Source organism: Balaenoptera physalus (genome assembly GCF_965194825.1).
Source record: "Balaenoptera physalus genome assembly, chromosome: 1".
NCBI classification, from domain to species: domain Eukaryota; kingdom Metazoa; phylum Chordata; class Mammalia; order Artiodactyla; family Balaenopteridae; genus Balaenoptera; species Balaenoptera physalus.
Window position 1 is genome coordinate 79,366,891 of NC_138882.1, and position 19,539 is coordinate 79,386,429.

The window sequence follows — 19,539 nt, forward strand, 5'->3', positions numbered from 1 at the left end:
CTGTCCTGGATTGAGACCAGGATTTTCTACCATGTTTTCTCACTGTTTTAAAGAGGGGCGATCTGAAGCCCAGGGCTGGGAGAAGATGCCCAGGAAATCAGGGTGGACTTGGGGACGGTGGCCCCCACTCAGCTGTCCTGTTAGACTGATATTCTATCAGGAGACTTGCACATGGGAGACAGTGGGAGTGAGGTGGGGGCTTGGATGTGTAGTGCAGGGCCCTTTGTGATTTGCTGTGTGCAGTCGATGTGTGTAAGAGTCACATGGGTGTGTGTCACCGTGTGTGCGGGCGTGTCTCTTGTAGGTGTGTGTGTCCCTGTCAGTTTTGACACAGATTATATGAAATTAATTAGGGGCTTTACGTTAGCTACTTCTCTCCTGTACACCCCCCAGCTCCCGACTCCTTCCCTCTGGACAAGCCTTCGACAATCCCACCTCTACCCCAGGTGCAGAGGACTGGGTGAGGGCACGTGGTGCCAGCCGCCAGGTTTGAGCCCTCGGAGCAGGGGCGGCTGCCGGCGGAACTGAGGCAGGGCTGGGCCGGGAGACCGCCAGCCGAGGCGAGTCCGAAGCCAGAGAACGGGAGGGAGGGGCGGGAGCTGGCCCGGCCGAGCCGGCTGGGCGGGAAGCAGGCTCCATCCTAATCCCCAGGCCCCGGTCCGACTCCCAAACTGCTGGTCAGAGTGGAACGGGCGGCCGGAGCCACGCCGCCTCCAGCACACACCGCGCTCGGAGCGCACCGACAGAGACGGAGCCCGTGGGCCCTGACACGGAGCGGACCCCTCCGGGGCCCCCACGCTCCGCATCTGTCCCCAGGCGTCCCGGATCGACGCCCCTCCAAGCCCAGACCCCCAAATCTGCCTCTGCCCGCGACACGTCCCCTCTCGGCCCTCTCACCGCCTCCGGGGCTGAGCGCTCGGGGAGCGGGCACTCCGGCGTCCCCGGTTCCTGAGCAGCGTCCGGAACCTCCTCCTCGGCTCCCGCCGCCGCCGCCGCCGCCGCCGCTTCTGCTGCCGCCGCCGCCTCTTCCGCCCGCGGAGCCAGAGCCCGAGCCCAGCGCCGCCTCACCCCACCCGGCTGGCCTGTGATGTCAGAGCCGGGGAGGGGCGGGGGGCGGGGAGCGGTGGGAGAGGGGGAGGGGAGGCAGCAGGGGGCTGGGGTTCTGGAAGACTCCTGGGACGGGGGCAGAAGTGCGGGAGGGCTGGAGTAGCGACGCCGCCTCCTCCCCTAAACAGCGAACCCCAATTCTCAGATTTAGTTCCTCCCAAAGGGACACACTCCTCCCCTTACGACCCTTCGGTGACCACAGTGGCTGGGACCCTGGGAGGCAAAGAGTAAATTAGGGTTTAAGGGTTTGGAAGTCCTTTGGCCTCTGGATCCTCATAGGTGCTTGACTCAGTATTTGTAAAAACCTTTTCCCCTTATGGGTCAAGGGAGCCGTAGTAAATGACTGCTCAGACTTATCCACCTTGGAGGGGGGGGGAGGGAGGAGTAGGGGCAAGAAGCAAAATGGGGGCCTTTTTCGCCTGCCCTGGAGCCACAGATCTTCTCTCTCCAGGATGATGCCATCTGGCCCCTTGTGTTCCTCTCACCTTTCCCAAATATACCACCCTCCCGCCTTCCCCCCACCATGATGTAATTTTATTTCTGGGGAGAAAAAGAGCAGCAGTGAGCTCAGCATGCAAATTATAGACAACTTGCAGAGCCACACTCAGCTCTGTCTCCTAGCTCTGCCCCTCTGCCCAGGCCCAGCATGGCAGCTCTCACTTCCCTTCTACCCCAGGGACTTTCCTCCCCCAGATTCTCAGCCAGACTGAAAGAGGGAAGGAAGAAGATGATCTGTTTTCATCTCCAGCCTAAGAGGTCTCTCCTCAACTCTGGCAGAGCCTGGCCCGGGGACGAGGTCTGAACCCCATCAGTGTCTGTGCCACCTCCAGGAACGCCCCTGCTTCACTTCAGTTCCAGCCTGGCAGAGACCCCTCAGGAAGCCTCAGGTGGGCCCCTCCTTTCTTGAGTCTACACTGCCGCTAGAAGAGGCTCAGGCTGCTGCTGCTTTGGATTTCACAGCCCTTCTCTTTGCTTTCGCCATCCTCTTCCCCCCCCCCCAGTGTGCCATGTCACTGCCCCTTTGATAGCAACACACCCTCATAATTTGCCTTTGCATATATCTCATTTGTTCTGAGTTGTAGGGCCAAAACCCATTTTGTTGACCCATCTTTGAGACTCAGAGAAGCTGAATGACTTATCTACAGTCAGTGAAAGGTCCAGGTCTTTCAGGTACAGGGGATTTGGGCTTCATGCTGACTCTGCTCCTTTCTTAGGCAGGTTATGCCTCTGAGCCTTATTAAGGGCAAGATGGGGACACTGATGCCTATCTCACAGTGTTCGTCTGAGTTTTAGAAATTGTAAGTCTCCAGTGACTGGCACAGATGGCTGGTTAAAACATGGGAGCTATTATTTAGTCTGGGGCCTTCCACTGACCTACGCTAGACAGTAAGTTCCATAATATTTTTGTATTGGCCCAGTGCCCATACTATGTATTAAACATTTATTAAATGGGTGCAAGTTGGATGAATATGTGGTTTCTACTCTATATTCCTGCCACCAATTCCAGGAAGACTTCCTGGATTTGTCTGTGGAGGGTGAAAACTTCTCTCACCTCAGGTCTCATTCTTCCATACTCAGAGATCCTCTAAGTTATCCAGCAACACGTTTACACCCAATCCATGAAAGCTGTAACATCTGTTAGTTATGGGCTTGTTCAGTTGTTTGGTTCCTCCCCCCCTACTCCTGACTCCTTTACACTTACCCCAGCCTGGGCCTGTGCTGGAGAGAATGTGGGTCCTTCCTGCCAAGATCACCAGCAGGCTCAGGTCTGGGGGATGCCCTTTGAACAAAACTCAGCGTCTCCTCTGCATTCCCATGACCACCACTCTGATCCGTGTTCTCCCACCTCCACCAGATTATTATAACTGTCTGATAAGAGTTGGCCTCCCTGCCTCTGGTATCTCCATCAGCTTCCTTCCCTCTATCCATCCTGCTCATCACCGCCAGATTACACGTTGCCCTTCCTCCCCAGCTCACAGGACTAAATCCAAACACCTCTGCGACCTAGCCCCGGATGCCCACCCAACCTCGTGGCCACCACTTGAACCTCTCTTCTTGTCTCTTTGGTCTCCTCTGTGCCCTAACATGGCACACGCATTCTGGCAGTGCTTTTGATGTTTTCACCACTTGAAATGTCTCCTCCCCAATTCCTTTGCCCTAATCAAATCCCACTATTCATTTAAGGCCTAGAAAATGCTCACTTCCTTTATGAAGCCATCAAAGCCCACTCTCATCTCTCTCTTCTGAGGCCATTCTATTCATTTGTTCCTTCTTTTAACAAACATTTATTAGGGACTACTTTTGGTGTGCCAAGCCCTGTGGACACAGAGAAAAAGCCTGGGGTCCTGCCTTCAAGGGGCTCACAGTCTGGTGGGGAAGACAGACATGTAAATGAAGAGCTAGTACTAGAATAGAGGTGGACAGAGAGAGTGCAGTGGGAGCCCAGAGGAGGGAGCTGCAGGAGGGGCCACCTCTGGGAAGGCCGCACCGAGGAAGTGTTTTTTGGGCTCAGTCTTGCCATTCAAATAAGAGCTGCAAGGGAGGGTGCTATCAAGCAGCACATAATCACTTAATTACATATTGCTTTGTATTTTTCTTCAGTTCTTTAGTGTGCTTGTCTTGACTTCCCAGTGAGGCTAATCAGCTCGAGAGCAGGGACAGGCCCAGCACTCTCTGTTCTCCCAAAGCCTGACAGTGGTGCTGGACAAACACCATGTGTTCAGAAAAGCCTTTTTGACTTGCAGCAGATAAATAATCCAAGCTTCTCTGGGATAACTGCCTGGAGGGAGGAGCCCCACCCCCCTGCTATCACAGTCCCCTAACGAGGTACCCACCCCTTCAATCCCCCATCCTCTGGCTGCCTCCCTCCTGCCATAGGGGTGAGACCTCATCAGCAGACACTTGCTCCTGTTGCCCCAGATCCTTTATTGAGGTCTCTCATTTGACCCAAGTACATTAACAAGGGATTGCTAAGATATAGACCCAAACACAGTACCCTCCCGTCCCCCTGGCCAGGGATAGGACAGTCAGAAGGGTAGAGGACTTGAGAGAGTGGGGGAAGAGTGTGCTCAGGTGGAGGGAGCAGAAGAGAGATGGAGGCCCATAGATACGGCAAGAGGGAAGTCACAAGAAAGCATGTAGGGAGTGATGGAAGAAACAAATAATCGATACAGGGGCATGGTGGGACAGGAAACAGAAGTCAGATGAGATAGCTGGGCTGGTGTGTAGGGAAAAGTAGCTCCTTGAATCTCAGCACCCAGCATATAGACCCCAATGGGCCCCATGTCAGAGAATGACCTAGTGTCCCTGGAGGAGCTCAGGGAAGGACAGGGAAGGAGGAGGGAGCAGGAGGAGAGCAGGTGGGGCTAGGAGATGGCTGCCACGGCAACTAGTCATCGTCATCATCGTCATCATCATCCTCTGTGTTGATCTCGCCCTCCAGCACATCCTCCAGCCAGTCCTCCAGCTCCTCAGCAGAAGGCAGGTCCTCTTCATCATCCATGTCCATCCATATGCTGTCCGCCTAGGACACGGCACAGACGAGGGATCAGAACTAAGCCCGATTCAGGTCTTTAGACCTATCCTCCCACTCACTGGACTCTGTACATCCTCTGTCCCTTCTCTTCATCTGTCAGTGGGCAGGAAAACTGTCCAGGTGGGGGTCTAGGTTGGAATAGTGACAGTGGGAGTAGAAAGAATTGCTGGATCAGCAAATAGACCTTCTCCCTTCAGTCTTTCTTACAAGCTCTTGCCATGCTGAGCTTCCTAAAACAGACCTCTCTATCATGCCCTTAATGCAAAACCACTGGTGGCTCTTCATGGCCTGGAGAATAAAGTCAGCAACTCTTTAGCATTCAAGACTTTCCAATACCTGCTTTTCTAGCACCATCCTCAGAGATCTCTAGACTCTCAAGCCATCAGAAACGACTTGCCTTTTCCCAAATCTGATATTCATTTTCCTACTTTTTGACCTTTTGCACTAACTTTTCCATCAGTTTGGAAATGACTCATATAATTTTCACTTGTAGAGCTCTTACACACGGTACCGTCTCCAGGGTGTCTTAATGTTTTTAATTGTTTAGATTTAATTAATTTTTTATATTTTAAAATTGAGGTATAGTTGATTTACAACACTCTCCACTTTAAACTCTACTCCTTTTAAACCCTCTCTGATTCTCAAGCAGAAGTCACTTTGATTTCTGTGCCTTCCTGGTGTTTTATTTGTATCTCTATTATAGAGTTTATCAAATTTGGCCCGGTAGTTAACGGAATACCTACCTCCTCAGTTAGACTGAGAATTATATGAAAGCAGGCTGTGACTTATTCAATTCAACTCAACAAATATTTTTGAAGCATCTATCTGTGTGTGAATGAGAAGATTTCTGCCCTCAAAAAGCTCAAAGTCTACTGGAAGAGACAGACATGATACATAAATAGCCATATAAAAGTCATGTTCTCAATGCCAAATGGGCTCTGGGAGTGCCAAGGAGGGAACAATTCCAAATGGGAGATCTGGAAAGACTTCATGGAGAAGAGAGGATTTGAACTGGGCTTTGAAGGACGAGCAGCCAGTTCCAACAGGTAGAGGCAGGGGTGTGTTCAGGGCAGGAATCTCTCCCTCTTTCCAGCCATTAGACGGGGCATGTCTAATTCCTCTGGGGAGGGCTCAATTCCTAGTTAGCAGAGCAGAGGAGGACTAGCTATGTTGGGAAGGAGAGCTGGGGGTCAAACGGGGATGAGGGAAGGAAACTCACATCAGTAACATTGACGACTCCTATTTGTGGGGCTGACAGGTCGATGTTAAACGTCTTCTCCCAGTATGGAACCAGCTGTGGAGAGACCACAAATAGCAACTTAATGGAGGCTAGGAACACCTGAGTCCAGCAGGGTGAGTGTGAGTGTGCGGGTCAGCCAGGGGTAGAGGAAGGACACTGAACCCACGGTAGATTGGTGGATAGGTCCAGCTATAGTGCCTGAAGGGAATGGGTAGAACTAAGCAGTTAAAGAGTAGATATCCCAAAAGGAAAGTTATCAAGAGGGTCAGCTGGGGACATTGGTCCCTCCTTTCCGAGGAAAACTTGATAGGAAACCTTATTCTGATCCTGGATCTGCTACTGATTGGCCTTGTGACTTTGGGCAATCACTTCTCCCTGGACCTCAGTTTCTATATCTCTAAACTAAGGTAGTTATACTCTGTAATTGCCAATGGTCCTCACATTTCTGTTTGTTCATCTAGTTCCTCTTTCAACGAAGAGTGTTAGGTGTTGGGGATTCAGCTGGGAACAGAGCCGTGCCCTGAGACATGGAATCTCTGTGCTTTGATTCTGTGATTGTGGACACCCACATGCAGGGTTAATGTGCCCTTCTGCTCCCCCAAACTCTGGATTTCTCTAGAAGGAGCCAGCCCTGGGCACATGAGCTATCTGCTCAGCCTCTGCTCTGGGAATCCTGTTGTTCCCACACTTCCCATCATCCTGTGTCCCCTTTCTCAGGATGCGCTCAGTGCCCCTGGGCATGCGACAGGCTCCTTCACTAGGAGATGGGGATAGGAGCTCTGAAACAGGCTCCCCACTGGGATGTGCCCTGCCTCGGATAGCAGTGCCTGAGTGATATCTCTTACCAGGGGGAAGTCATCAGGGTCAATCCAGATGATGCTCAGGTCAGGGTTTTCAGTGTTATCTTGGGCCACAGACTTGAGAATCTCTAAGAACTCATAGCCATCTTGGAGGGAACACAGGTGATAAATGCACGGTGGGGCACAGAGGAAACAGGAGTCCAGCTCTCTTTTCCCGCCTCCCACAACTCCGCATGTCTAGCCCCAGGCTGCTTGTAAACTGTGCTCTAAAAAAACCCATCTTATGTGTTAAAAGCCTATGCTCTGGGGACTTCCCTAGTGGCGCAGTGGTTAAGACTCCACGCTCCCAATGCAGGGGGCCCGGGTTCGATCCCTGGTCGGGGAACTGGGTCCCACGTGCATGCCACAACTAAGAGTTCGCATACCACAGCTAAGGAGCCCATGTGCTGCAACTAAGGAGCCCGCCTGCCACAACTAGGACCCAGCACAACCAAATAAATAAATAAATAAATAAAAAGGCCTATGCTCTGATAAATACCCCATCTCCCTCTCTCACCAGTGCCCCCGCCCCTGCCCCAAATCCAATCCAGTATTCCTCCCTCACCAGGATCAGCTTCCTCTGCAAAGGCCACAATATGGATTCCATCCAGATCGTCCTCCTGTGGGGGGCAGGGAGGGGAGACCTTAGCTATACTCACTGAAGTTAGAGAGCCCAGAACAGGCCCTAGATCTTCCTTGGACCTAACTTCTGTGGAAATCCAGCTTCTGGAGCAGGTGTATTCTTGTGGTGGCGACCCTCTTCCAAGTACACTGCCCCCTTCACTCCAGGGTCCCCACACCTCCGCTGGCAAACCCTTCAGCCCCAGAGCTTAGAGCTCCTCCCTTGTCATCGTCATCAAGTTATGTGTGTCCCCCAACTCCTGACACGTTCTTCACAACAGAAACCCTCCACCTTTGCTGGTGCACTGTCTTTCCTATAAGCAAGACATGAGGAGCAGCAGGGTTGGGTGTTTCTGGGACTTGAGTTTTCCCATGCTCCTGCAAGGGCCTGGGCCCCATCCAGGGCACTCACCCAGGTCTCATACATACTCTCAGGCTTCAGTTTCCTCAGGGTTGATCTAGAAGAGAAAGAAAGTCACTACTCAGTGGGCAAGAGGGACACCCGTGGCTTCAGAGGGTCCCCATAGCAGAGGCTGCCACAGGGTCATGCCTAGGGCATAGACAGCTTGCAGCCCTGAACAAAGCCATCTGGCAAAGTCTAAGCTCTGGGCACCAGGCCCAGATAATTGCATGGTTAAAGCAGGTAGGAGAGAGGAGCGTGGGCAAGGGGACTGGAAGAGAGACTTTCGGGAGAAAGAACTGGACATCTGGGTGTTCATTCATTCATTCTTTCATTCACTCATTCATTCAATAACACTGAGCGTTGGAGATGATCTAAGCGCTGTGCTAGGTGCTGTGTAGACAGAGTTGGACAAGGCAAACATATTCCTGCCCTGATGAAGCGGACCATAATCTAGCGGGAGAGAGTGAGAGAAGTAGTGTTTACACTGATGAATGGGTATTTCCAGTTGTAGAGTACTGTGAAGGAAGAGAATTATGTGTGAGCATAGGGCAGGGTTTCTCAACCTCAGCACTACTGACATTTGGGGCCAGATAATTCTTCATTGTGGGAGGGCTGTCCTGTGCACTGTAGGATATTTAGCAGCACCCCTGGCCTCTACCCACTAAATACCAGTAGCTCTCTCTCCAACCAAAAATGTCTCCAGCCATTGCCAAATATCCGCCGGAAGACAAAATCCTCCCCCTACGTCGCCACTCCCTCCACCCCTGTTGAGAACCACTGGTGTAGGTAATGTATGAGAAAGAAGACAGGCCAGATCTGGATTAGAATCCAGTTCTGACACTACTCGTGGACTCTTTTTAACTGAGGCTGTTAAAAGGATTAAATATAATAAGAGAGATAGCACCTCGGAGTTCCTGGCAGACCACAGGCACTCAACACTGGTCTCAGTCCACATCACAATGAACCGTACACATTGATGGAGCACATTCTATGTGTGCTCCAGGCTCTGGGCTAAGTGCTGGGGTGCAAAATATTGTGCAAAATGGTCAGTATATCAATAAGAACTGATACCAGAAGTGTGTTCATCTCTAGGAGAGACCAGCCTCCTGGTTGGCTGAGATTCCCCTAGCCCATCTCGCAGACATGTGTTCTAGCCTGGGGAGGCGCCTACCCTGCCCAGAGGGTTGCCCCTGCCCCCCACCTCCTGTGCTCCTCCACGAAGCTGACAATCTCCTCTTCGCTATTGGGCTTGTCCGGGATGGTCACAGGCTCTTCCATGAAGGCCTCGTAGAAATCGATCTCGTTCAGCTTCAGGGTCAGCTTCTTTGCCACCTTTTGGGGAAGGGGATGGGGGAGTGGGGCAGGGGACACGGGGTCATGGTGAGAAGAAGTATTATGGGGGAGCAGATGTCAGGCAGGGAGTGAGACAACCTGGGCCCTCGTCACTGCCTCTGTGACACTGGACACGTGTCTTAACTTCTCTGGGCTTTGGTTGAAGATGAGAGAGGGGTGGGTTAGATAATTTAAAAATCTGTGGGGTGGGGGAGGCCCGAGGTGGGGTGGGGTTGGGGACTACTGGTGTGTAGGGAGGGAGGAGGTCCCCCATCGATTCTGGGAGAGGGGGCTGGAGGGCAGCTGAGGGGAGTGAGGGAGACCCAATGCAGCAGCAGGGAGGAGAACCTTGCTGTCGAAGGTGGCGAAGAAGGGGATGTAGGGATGAAACTCCTCCGCTGCGTCCTCGTAGGCTTTGTAATCTGAGGGGGGAATGCAGAGTCAGTCTCTGGGGGAACCAGGGTCTGCCAGGGAACCATCCCCCCTCTGTCTCTCTCCAATTCTTCTTTGGCAGGTGGGGTTCATTCTGAGACTCACCCCCTCTAGTCCTCTGAGAGTGGTTACATACAGTGGTGGGCTGGGGGGAAGGGGAATGCCTTGGTGCCTGTCTGTGAAACCCGCAGAGTGCAGGGAGATCAGAGCAGTCGATGGACCCACCATGGCAAGAGGAGTGAAGAGGTAGGGATGCTGAGCCAGTGGGTGAAGTGGGGAGGTAGGAGGACAGGGGAAGTGGGGGACCAGCGGAGGGGACAGTGGAGTCTGAGGGTTACCCACGCTCTGAGTCTTTGCTCTTGAAGTAGCCAATGAGTTTGTTCTCATCTTCGATATTCTCAAATGCCTGCAGCTCTCGTTCACCCTCAATAAATTCCACGGGGTCCTCTAGGACCTGGAAGAGCAAGGACATTGAAGGAAGAGAGTGAGTTTCTGAACTCAGTGGTAAAGGCAAGGAGAGGGATCAGGGAAAAGAGGGCTGGGAAACGGGGAGGAAAGGGCTCTCTGTTGCCTGTGTGTGTGTGTGTGTGTGTGTGTGTGTGTGCGTGTGCGTGTGTGTGTGTGTGTGTGTGTGTGTGTGTGAGGCTGCAGTTGGTCGGAAGGGCGTGAGGTCTTAAAGCAAGGCCACTAGGTCCAGCGGAGTCCTCACATCAAGCAGAAACTCCACCAGGGTGTCAGCAGAGAACTCGCCATCATACTCAATGACTTCATCTTCCTTGAATACGTAAATGCTGTCCTCTTCAGTTAGTCCTAGGGAGTGAGCCAGAGGTGTGCCATGATTGCAACCTTCCCACAGGTCCAAGGGTCCAAATCCAGGGTTGCAGCCCATTTCATAATCCCACTAGACCCCACATCCTTCACCTCCCCTGGCCCTGGCCCTGCTCACCTCCACTGCCTCTCAGCCCCTACATCCCTGGTGTCTGTGCCCCTGGATTTAGCCTAGGCGGCTAGTCTGGCCCCAGGGGCTCTCCAGGGGGAAGCTGGGGTCAGATGGGGATGCTAGGGGAGGACACAGGGAGATATAGGTCCTAGCAAGATGTCTTCCCCCTTTCTCTGCCTGCCATAACCAGAGACAGATCTTCCTGTTACCTCCTCTGAGGACTCTAGTTGCTGATTCCCAGTCCAGCCCTTTAACCTTCAGCTATTACTGACCAGATGACTTCATTACTGGCCACCCCTCCCCCATCCACATCCGGAGTCCAGTCTCAGGCCTGTGCTGCCCCCTGGTGGCTGATGCTGTAACACCCAGCCCCCGGCTCTGGGGGGGGAGGGGTTGGAAGAGGAGTTTGCAGAGGTCTCTCCAGCCCCACTTGTGTTCCCTGATTCCCCCTTTCCTCCAGAACCTAGCCCCGTTTTTTAGGTAGGTATAAAGAAGGCCACCTTCACCTCTTTCTGGGATTTGAGCATGGGTCTCTATAAGGAATAAAGGAGAGGCTGGAACCCCCAACCATAACCCTCCAAATTTCAGTATTTTCTCACCGGTCACCTTCCCCTCCCTGCTCCTCCCACCCCTCCCTTACCTAGTTTCTTGGCTACAACCGTGTCCTTCTCAGAGTCCACCATCCCGAAGCCAACACCCTTGTCTTCTAGGACTTGGGCTGCTAACTGAAGGGAGAGTTAGGGTTAAAATCAGCCTCTGGAATTCTTAGTAACCACTATTCCCGATCTCATGCTTTCGAGCTGGGTCATTTGGGATGCAGGGAATATGAGTTAACCTTGACACTCTGCTAGGATGCAGGATATCTCCACTTTCCCTGCCACGCCCCCTCCACCCTTTTGGTCTGTGGTCCAATTTTAATTCCTGAACACCTATTGCTCATTTACAATGTGCTTATTATGTTGAACTTTAAGGCACTGTGCATGTACTTCCAGGTTCCTTAGGGATGCTGAGGGGTCTAGCTTCAGGATGACTGAGGCTCTTTCCTCCTTCGGAGCTGAGCCCTGTACTCCATACTGATCAAAGACCACGCTCAGTATGGGGGTGATGTTACACATCCCTGGGGTTCTTCTGAGTGAGTCCCAATGGGGAGAATTTTGGAGGGCAAGAGGGTGGGGGGCGTGGGCCTCTGTTCATGTTGCTGAGGAGCAGGGAGAGCCGGAGAGCTGAGAGTAGAGGTCACCGTGGCCACCACTGGTCACCCTCAGAGGCAGAGAGACTGACAAAGAGATTAGAGATGAAATAGGCCCGGTCTTCCTCAATGGGGTGGGACTTTCCCTTTCACTCTCTACTTCAAGCTGTCCTTAGGCTGTGGAGAGTCACACCCTAGGTCCCTGTCCTCATGGGTCTCCCAGCAGGGCTCTCAACCCTGATGCACTCTGCCTTGGGCATGGTTTGCAGCTTTACCCCACCTAACACAAGCTCGGGGCGCTCGGATTCTCAGGAGGTTGGGACAGGTGGATGGCCAGAGATGCTGAGCACTCAGGATAAAAATACTCAGCTCATTAATCAGGCGGCGGGTTCCAGCACCCGGCAGGGGCACACAGAAATGAGAGCCTACAGTCCTGGTGTCTTGCCCTGAAATACTCCAAGCTCTGGGCAAGCTGGGGCCTCTCTGTCCTGCCATACTAGAGGAGGGGCTGCAGCAGCTTGGACAAGGAGACTCCAACACATCCCGGCTCCTGGAGGGCTGTGTGACCACATTTTCCAGTCATCTCCAAACATGGGCTTTTTTCTTGTAACAATAGTCTCTCTCTCTCTTTTGCGCCCGAGGTCAGCTTGGGGGTGAGGAGAATCTTCCCACAAAGACAAGTTGGGGAAGGCATGGTGAAGCCTCCTCCAAACACAAGAATTTTCCAATTGGGGTGCCCAGCTTGATCCAATAGGGGCAGATGGCAGGGGGAGGGGACTGAGAGGCCAGTGGGAGGCACGGTGGGCTCTATTAAACCTTTAGCCATTAAATCGATGACATGCAAGTAAAATGTCAATAACATTTAAATTTATACTCAGTTTGGATCTCCTTGGGGTGCAGTCCCTAAAGTGTATGGAGAGAGGGTACGTTTTGGTTAGGAAAGTAGATTTGGGGGTGTACTGCAGTTCTTCACCTTCCCATGAAGAACCTCTCTTTTCCTTTTTTGCCCCCCTTCCAAGGTCACCCCAGTCCTAGCCAAACCTAGTACTACCACCCTCCTCTAGCATGGAGGAGAGATTCCCCCTGCAGCACCCCCTCCCTCCTAAAATTGCCTGACTACGGTGGTACTTTGGGGGTTCCTGAATCTCTGTTTCTCTTCTGGCTAAGGTCATATGCCACTTGGGTCCTGTTGGTCCTGTTGGTCGAGACAGGGTCCTGCTGCCCTGCCCCTCACGCCCAGATCCCACTCTTAAAGATCTACATGGAGCTGTAGGATAGGGGGGTGCAGAGACGGACTGGGCTGTTCTGCAGGCCTGCAGACCCCGCCACTCACCTCCAGGATCAGCTCCTCCATCTCAAACTGTCTTTGTGAGGCCTTGTCGTCCTCGGGGTGTTCGTGGTAGAGCAGTGCCAGCACCTCGTACTTCTTGAACACATTCTTGTAGTTCTTTGCGTTGACATTGACCACACGGTCCACACCATCATACTCGGGGAAGTCCAGCCCGTCCTCCCCCTGCACCCCTGACTTGGGTGTCCCTAGCACCAGCAGTAACAGCAGTGCCAGCCGCAGGCCGGGCACAGCTCTGGCCCCCATCCTGTCTGCAGCACTCATGGAGGTAGTGGGATCTGGGTCGGCTCTCCTGGTCCAGAAGAGGTTAGCTGGGGTAGGGAGGGGCCCCTGGGTCCCAAATCCTGAGTTAGGGGCTCACGGTGGGGGTGGGGTGGGGAACGGCCCAGAGCAGTGGACAGAGGACACTGCTAGGTCCTGGAGAAACTGCCGACAGAGCCAAGAGAAAAAGGGTCAGGAGGAGGAATAGGAGCAGGGGGCGGGGAGGGAACCGGAGCTGCCCTTGAGGTTGACACCCCTTGGCCCCCACCTGGTCCTGTCTAAATATGTCTCCAGGATTGGCAGGAGAGATGGATAACCTTCTGAGGCCAGGATGGCCCCGTGAGGGCCGGGATCCTCCTACCTCCAACACCTCTCACCCAGGCTCCCAGAGCCTCCCCCTCCCCCTCCCCCCCAATGTCCAGGGCTCCTCGGCCCCTGTCCCCACACCGGCCTAGGAGCTCATCGCCATATTAAGAAAGGAAAAAGCTGGAGCTAAAAATAAGACCAGATGAGTCGGAGGTAAATGAAGCTGGGTCTGGGGGAGGGGAGGCTTGGGGGTAATTAGGGAGAGTTGAGGGAGGGCAAGGGTACTCAGACAGAGGGAAATGGGGCTGCAGAGGAGGAGGTATTCTGGGTCAGAGGTTAAATTTGTAGTCCATTTGTAAAAAGGGGGGCAAATGTGGTATTGCCTCTAAGTCCTAAAACCTGGGACTCTCCTCTAGGTCAAGTCTGTTTCTTTGATCCTGTGGAGGAAGTCGGGGGGAGTACAAATGCAATCCAGGCTGCAGGAAAGAGACCCCCTGCACTTCCCTTTAAAGAACCAAGACCAAGGATGAGGTCATTCTCTGAATAAAAGATGGAGCCGAGTCCAGGACTGGCGCCCTGGCTCAGCTCCAGCCAGTTTCCTTTGCTTCACTCAACACTCCTAACTGGAGTATGCAGAGGAAGGACGGGGCGTGGGGCGTGAAGTGCTGGCCCACATCCATCCTTGGAGATGCGGATCTGGGGCTTCTCTGCCCACAGACCCGAGAGGAGAAGGACAAAGTCGTTCGGCTGCTGCCTCCTGCTTGTACTCTCTACTCTGATCCTACTGGACTGGTTTTCTAGGGCACAGTGGGAAGGAGGATTCCCCTGGCTGAATGATTCCAAGGAGAGCGCATTGTGACTATTCATTCCTACGTCTTTGACAAGACAAAAAGGATCAGGTATCAACGGTAGGGGAAAAAATTAACATTGGGAAACATGAAGAGGTGGGGCCCTGTGCCCTGAACCAAGGATGCTGCTTAATTCTGTGCACTGAGAGCCAAAGCAGAGCTGGTGCGGAGGGGCTCTAACTTCCTGGATCCCAGCTTGGGGCTGAGGGCGGAGTGGATGGGCTCAGCTCTGGGTACCTTCAAGGACCCTCTTCGCGGCCCTCCAGGGCTCATGCACAGGTAAGCTGAGGCACGAGGGAGACCAGAGAGAGGCTAGATCAAAGTCAGAAGCCCCCATGCCCACCCTGAGGTGTCTCCGATGCTGGAGGCACAGCGGGTGTTTTGCACCATGAAGTTATGTTAGAGGAATGACCTTTCCGCACTCCCACAGGGCAGACCTTAAACGGCTAAGCAAGGAAGGCCAGGGAAAATCTCAAGAACGTGGCAGGAGTGGGTCCAAGAGAGACAGCTGTCATTGGCACAGGAGAGGCCAGAGGTAGCTAGGCAGGGCATGCTGGAGCTGGAGAGACCTCAGAACCCATCTCAAGAGAGCGACCAACATGCCCACAGCCCCATGACCAGAGCAAAGACAGCAGGATAGACAGGTGGACCCACCCAGACATATATGACCTAGATGACGTCCAGCCCTAGTTACTCCTTCTGCTGCACTCTGGAGGAGGGGGGAACACTGGGACAGAGACATTGGGACCTTAGACTCGTTCCATCCTGAATCTGACCTTTCGTACCCCCAGGGTGTGAGATGGAACGAAATGGTGACCCAGGCCTGCTCCATTCCCTCTCCTCTTCTGCAGCTACCGGGCTGTTTCATCCCATCCTGCTCCCTCTCCTTGGCCCTGGCTCTCCAGAGCCACCCGGATCCTTTCCAGCAGCTGCACCCCTCCCCTCCTCCCTGTCCTCCTCTCCCATACTTTGCTCTATACTTTCTATTCAAATCCTTCCCTCTAGGCCCCTGCCTTCAGGCTCAGCCACCGATATCAAATGACCCTAAGTTGGGGCCTCTGTATTTTTAACCCACCAGACACCCAAAGCTCCTGCTACTGAAACTTGAGGAGCTGGCCCCACCATTCTCCCCCTCCCCACCTCACTCACACACACCCTGGCCCCTCCGTCTTCCAGGGTTGGTTCAGCCCTGTCAGCATCAGGGAAGGACCCCAGACTGATATAGCCCTGTCCCTAGGAGACCTTGTGTTGGAGGAGGGAGGGGAGCAGGTGGGAGAGAGACGTCTAGGAGGGCCCGATGTAGGGGGACAGTGGCTGGTGTACCTTACGACAGCCTTCCCTTTGCTAGTTCATGGCCTGTCATCCTCCAGACTCGCCCACGGCCCTTCCTCTATCACTATCCTATATTTTTTTCTTTTGCATTTGTATATTTTTGGCCCAGCCTTCATCGTAAGACTAGCCTGAAAAGTGGTTGAGGGCACAAGTTCTGCAGTCAGACAGACCTTGGTTTCCTCATCTATAAAACCGGGCAGGGTGGTAAGAATGTATTTGTTGTATGGATTAATGGATGGTGTGAGTAAGGCCTTTGTCTACCGCCAGACAGAATGTGCAGTCACTTAACACACGTGCTTTGTTTTTGGTGACAGTCTACGATTTCCACCAGCTTTTCTCAGCATTTCTCTCTCTCTGTATGCTGTTCGGCACAGCCAGCCCTCTCCTCTAAAAGAAGCCTGAGAGTGAACCGATCTACAGGGTAAAGTGGACCAGCTCACAGAGCAAAAGCCAGCGAGTGGGTGAAGAGGAAGGAAGAGCTGCCGCCAAGGGTGGGCAGGAGAGAAAGGCTCCCGGGGACTCCTCACCTGCGGGAGACGCAGCAAGTGCTGGGCCCAGGCTCGGAGGCCAGGCTTTGGGGATCATCCATCCCCTGCGTGGAGCTGGGGCATGAGGGGGCGGGTGCTTTGCCTAGAGTAAAGGCTACAGGGATCCATTCAGCGTTGTTCCAGCCTCTGTTTCAAGGTTACACCAGAGAAAACAGCTGAGGGCTGGGATGGGGTCAAGATGCCCTAATGACTGGGGCTACGGGAACACCAATCCCTTCCTCAGAGGCGGGGCAGCGGCCCGACTTTCACCACTCACCATGTGGCCCCTTCCAAGTCATTTAACCTCTCTGGACCTCAGGTTCTTCATGATGAAATAAGGTCTAGCACGAAAAGCCTATGAGTCTGTAAGTTGATCTGAGGAACTGAGTGGGCGCTGTGGCCCCTCTGTAAGGTGTGGCTCCCCTGCTCCTCTCTCACCTCCTCTGTTTCTCTGGTCCCAGGACTTGTCCTGTCCTTGCTCTCTGCTGCGTTGGAGAGTGACTTTGAGGGGCTAGCCCTCAAGGGGCAAGGATGCTTGATTCTGATCCCTTCCCAGCCTCGACTCTGGTCCCTGAAAGACTTCCCCTGCCTGGCTCCCGTGAAGATCTAGGGAGAGAGCGTCACAGTCATCCCCATTCTCCAAAAATCAGATGCGACACATCCAGGAGCTAAGGGCTGTTGCAAACATTTACTCTCTTGACTGGCTACTGAGCCCCCTGCTGGGCTCCAGTCAGATGCAGGCAGGGCTCCCCTTAACCCACCACATCTATCCATGGTGCCCTCAACCCAGCCCTAGGATCACCTGTCTCTCTCATCCAAGGTTCTTCCTCCTGGCATCTCCCTGCCCCAACTAATGTGCACTCTCAGATGTTTTCCCAAACTCATTACCCCAACCCTCCCCCACCTGGCGCTCAGGACACCCTGATGTCATGTGAAGATCTTCCTCTGTTGAGTTTAGTAGTAGGTCTCCTTCTCCAGCCAGCCTGTGGAAGAGAAGAGACCAGAGTGAACTGGGGAAGGCATCAAGGGGAGAAAAACAGAAGGGTGAGCCCGGACAAGGTGGGAGGCTTGAGGGTGGAAGGCAGGGCCCTGAGGATTGGAAGGAGCAGCGTGCTGGGGTCAAGGACCAGAGTCCAGGCACAGCACAGGCTGGGCAGTGAGCTGGGGAGAAGGGCAGTGGGCCTGGAGGAGCCAGGCGGAATAGGGGAGCTGGTCAGGAGGCTGGCGAACTCTCAGGCCGGGGTGCAGGGGACCCTCACCGCCAGGATGACGACGGATGATGAGTTTTCTGATTTCATCATAGACAAAGATGAGGACGCTGTAAGGAGTGGCACAGAGCCACCAGGTTATCCTGAAGAGAGCAAAAGCTGGTCAGCGGGAGAGGAGATAGAGGGGCCAGTGAAAGGCAGGTGCAAAGAACAGCGCCCGGGAATCGAGTGTTTCGTTTGTTGTGTGGGAGGTTGATCCCTACCTTTGAGGAGGTCAGAGCCTGGGGAGTGAGGGCGGAGGGGCCCAAGACAGGAGCATAAAAAGCCAGTGAGAACAGAAAGGGATAAATGCCATATTAGAGGTACATGCGGTGTTCACAGAGATTGTCTACCAGCTTTTGTGGAGTCGCTGAGGGAGACTTCCTTTGCTTTCTGGGTTCTCTAGACCTTGCACCCACAAACTCCAAGCAGGATGGGTCTGAGACTAGATGTGGGGTATATCTTGCCAGGGAATATATACACTCTTCCATATTGCAAAGATGGGGAAATCTTTTTCTTCCTGAATCTCTTCTGTAGACCAGGAAGATGGACTCTGGGGAGGGGTTGAATCAGGACCACATTTGTCCCTTGGATGATAGAGAGATGGCTTAGAGCAGCATTGTCCGATAGAAATATACTGTGAGCCACATGTGATAGTTAATATTTTCTAGTAGCCACATGAAAATAAGTAAAAAGAAACAAGTGCAATTAATTTTAATATTTTATTTAGCCCCAAATATCCAAAATATTATTGTTTCAACATGTAATCAATATAAACATAATTAATGAGTTATTTTACATTCTTCTTTTTATCCCGAGTCCTCGAAATCCAGTGAGCATTTTACACTGACAGCGTATCTCAAGTCAGACACTAAATTTTCAGTGGTTAAAGGAAAATGTAGTCTAACCAAAACAATAAAGTTGTATTTAATTGAAAAATATTTGACACTGGTTTAGTTTTTAACATTCAGTTAACTAAAATTATAAATTCAATTTCTCAGTCTCACTAGCCATATTTCAAGAGCTCAATAGTTGTATAAGGATGGTGGCTACCATATTGGACAGGGCAGGCCTAGGCCATGGTTCATTACACACACACACACACACCCCTCAACCAATATAAACAGTTATAGACATACAGTCATGCATTCATTCAACAACAGTTATCATGTCTACTCTGTGTATGTGCTAGGTCCTGGGGCAATAAAAATGATGACATGATGGTCTTTGATCTCGAGAAGCTCAAGCAATCAGGGAAAAGAGGTTAGATAAACACACAAAATAAATAATCACAGTATTAGGTGATGAGTTTTATGGTCAAGGTATGTACAAGAGTGCTTGGGAGCACAGTTAATGCTCAACCACGTTTGCTATCATTTACATGTTGACATTAATAGCAGCAACAACTGAGCTACTATTAACAAAGTGCCCACCAGGACCCAAATGCCATGCTTCATGTATTATATGCATTTCTACCTGTAATTATCAGAACAATCTGCCAGGTGTGTGTTATCGAGACTTTGCAGGTGAAGCTGAGGCTCAGAGAGGTTACCAGCTTGTCCAAGGTCATAGAATAATATACAGTACAGCCAAAATTCCAACCTGGAATTGTCGGTATCTAAGGGCAGTACCAATGTCTTTTATTAAACATTAATTGAGAAGCTACAGAATACAAAGCATTGTGTAAAACACTGCAAGGGACAGAAAGGTGAGCAAAGTGTGTAAACACATAGAAAATCAGTTGGAAGACCACACACTAAATTATTAATAGAGGTTACCAATGCAGGGTGGGGGAGGGGTGGGAATGAAAGGGGAGTTTTGCTTTTTTCTTTATAAAAATGTTAAATGGAAAAGTTTCACAAGCATATACTAATGTAAAAAACAAAGAAACAAAAACTTGGGACTTGAACCAAACAAGGTAGCAGACAATAAGAATTTCAGTATGCCCACCCACCTATATGCACATTAAAACGGATTTGCAGAAGTACAGCAGTTTTAGCCATGCATAGATTAGGCTGTTTTATGATTATAC

General features: G+C 52.2%; 3 protein-coding genes and 1 long non-coding RNA gene across 5 annotated transcripts in view; 1 reads left to right on the forward strand and 3 right to left on the reverse strand.

Moving 5' to 3' along the window:
• Positions 1-1,055, reverse strand: part of PEA15 (proliferation and apoptosis adaptor protein 15) — a 9,194-nt gene extending 8,139 nt beyond the window's left edge. Inside the window, exon 1 of the mRNA XM_082414858.1 lies at positions 898-1,055. The gene's annotated coding sequence lies outside the window, so the exon portion shown is untranslated. The remainder of the gene's footprint in view (positions 1-897) is intronic.
• A 133-nt stretch (positions 1,056-1,188) lies between these two features.
• On the forward strand, positions 1,189-16,175 carry LOC309639171. Of its 2 annotated transcripts, none has more exons than XR_014251505.1 (3): positions 1,189-1,994; positions 13,970-14,680; positions 16,048-16,175. It is a non-coding gene; the product is annotated as an uncharacterized lncRNA (long non-coding RNA). The 2 variants fall into 2 exon arrangements; XR_014251506.1 differs by lacking the exon at positions 1,189-1,994 and adding an exon at positions 13,579-13,766.
• Positions 4,013-13,392, reverse strand: CASQ1 (calsequestrin 1). Its single transcript, XM_082475130.1, has 11 exons — positions 12,972-13,392; positions 11,090-11,174; positions 10,219-10,319; positions 9,852-9,963; positions 9,426-9,499; positions 8,947-9,077; positions 7,755-7,800; positions 7,287-7,341; positions 6,728-6,828; positions 5,862-5,936; positions 4,013-4,630 (listed from the first exon to the last, which is right to left on the reverse strand). Exons 1-11 carry the CDS (start codon positions 13,248-13,250, stop codon positions 4,496-4,498), a joined length of 1,194 nt encoding a protein of 397 aa, XP_082331256.1. The 5' UTR covers positions 13,251-13,392; the 3' UTR covers positions 4,013-4,495.
• Positions 16,176-17,375: 1,200 nt separating the features above from the next.
• Positions 17,376-19,539, reverse strand: part of ATP1A4 (ATPase Na+/K+ transporting subunit alpha 4) — a 36,025-nt gene continuing 33,861 nt past the window's right edge. Inside the window, 1 exon segment of the mRNA XM_082415793.1 lies at positions 17,376-17,611. Coding sequence (XP_082271919.1) covers positions 17,380-17,611 — 232 coding nt within the window. The 3' untranslated portion in view covers positions 17,376-17,379.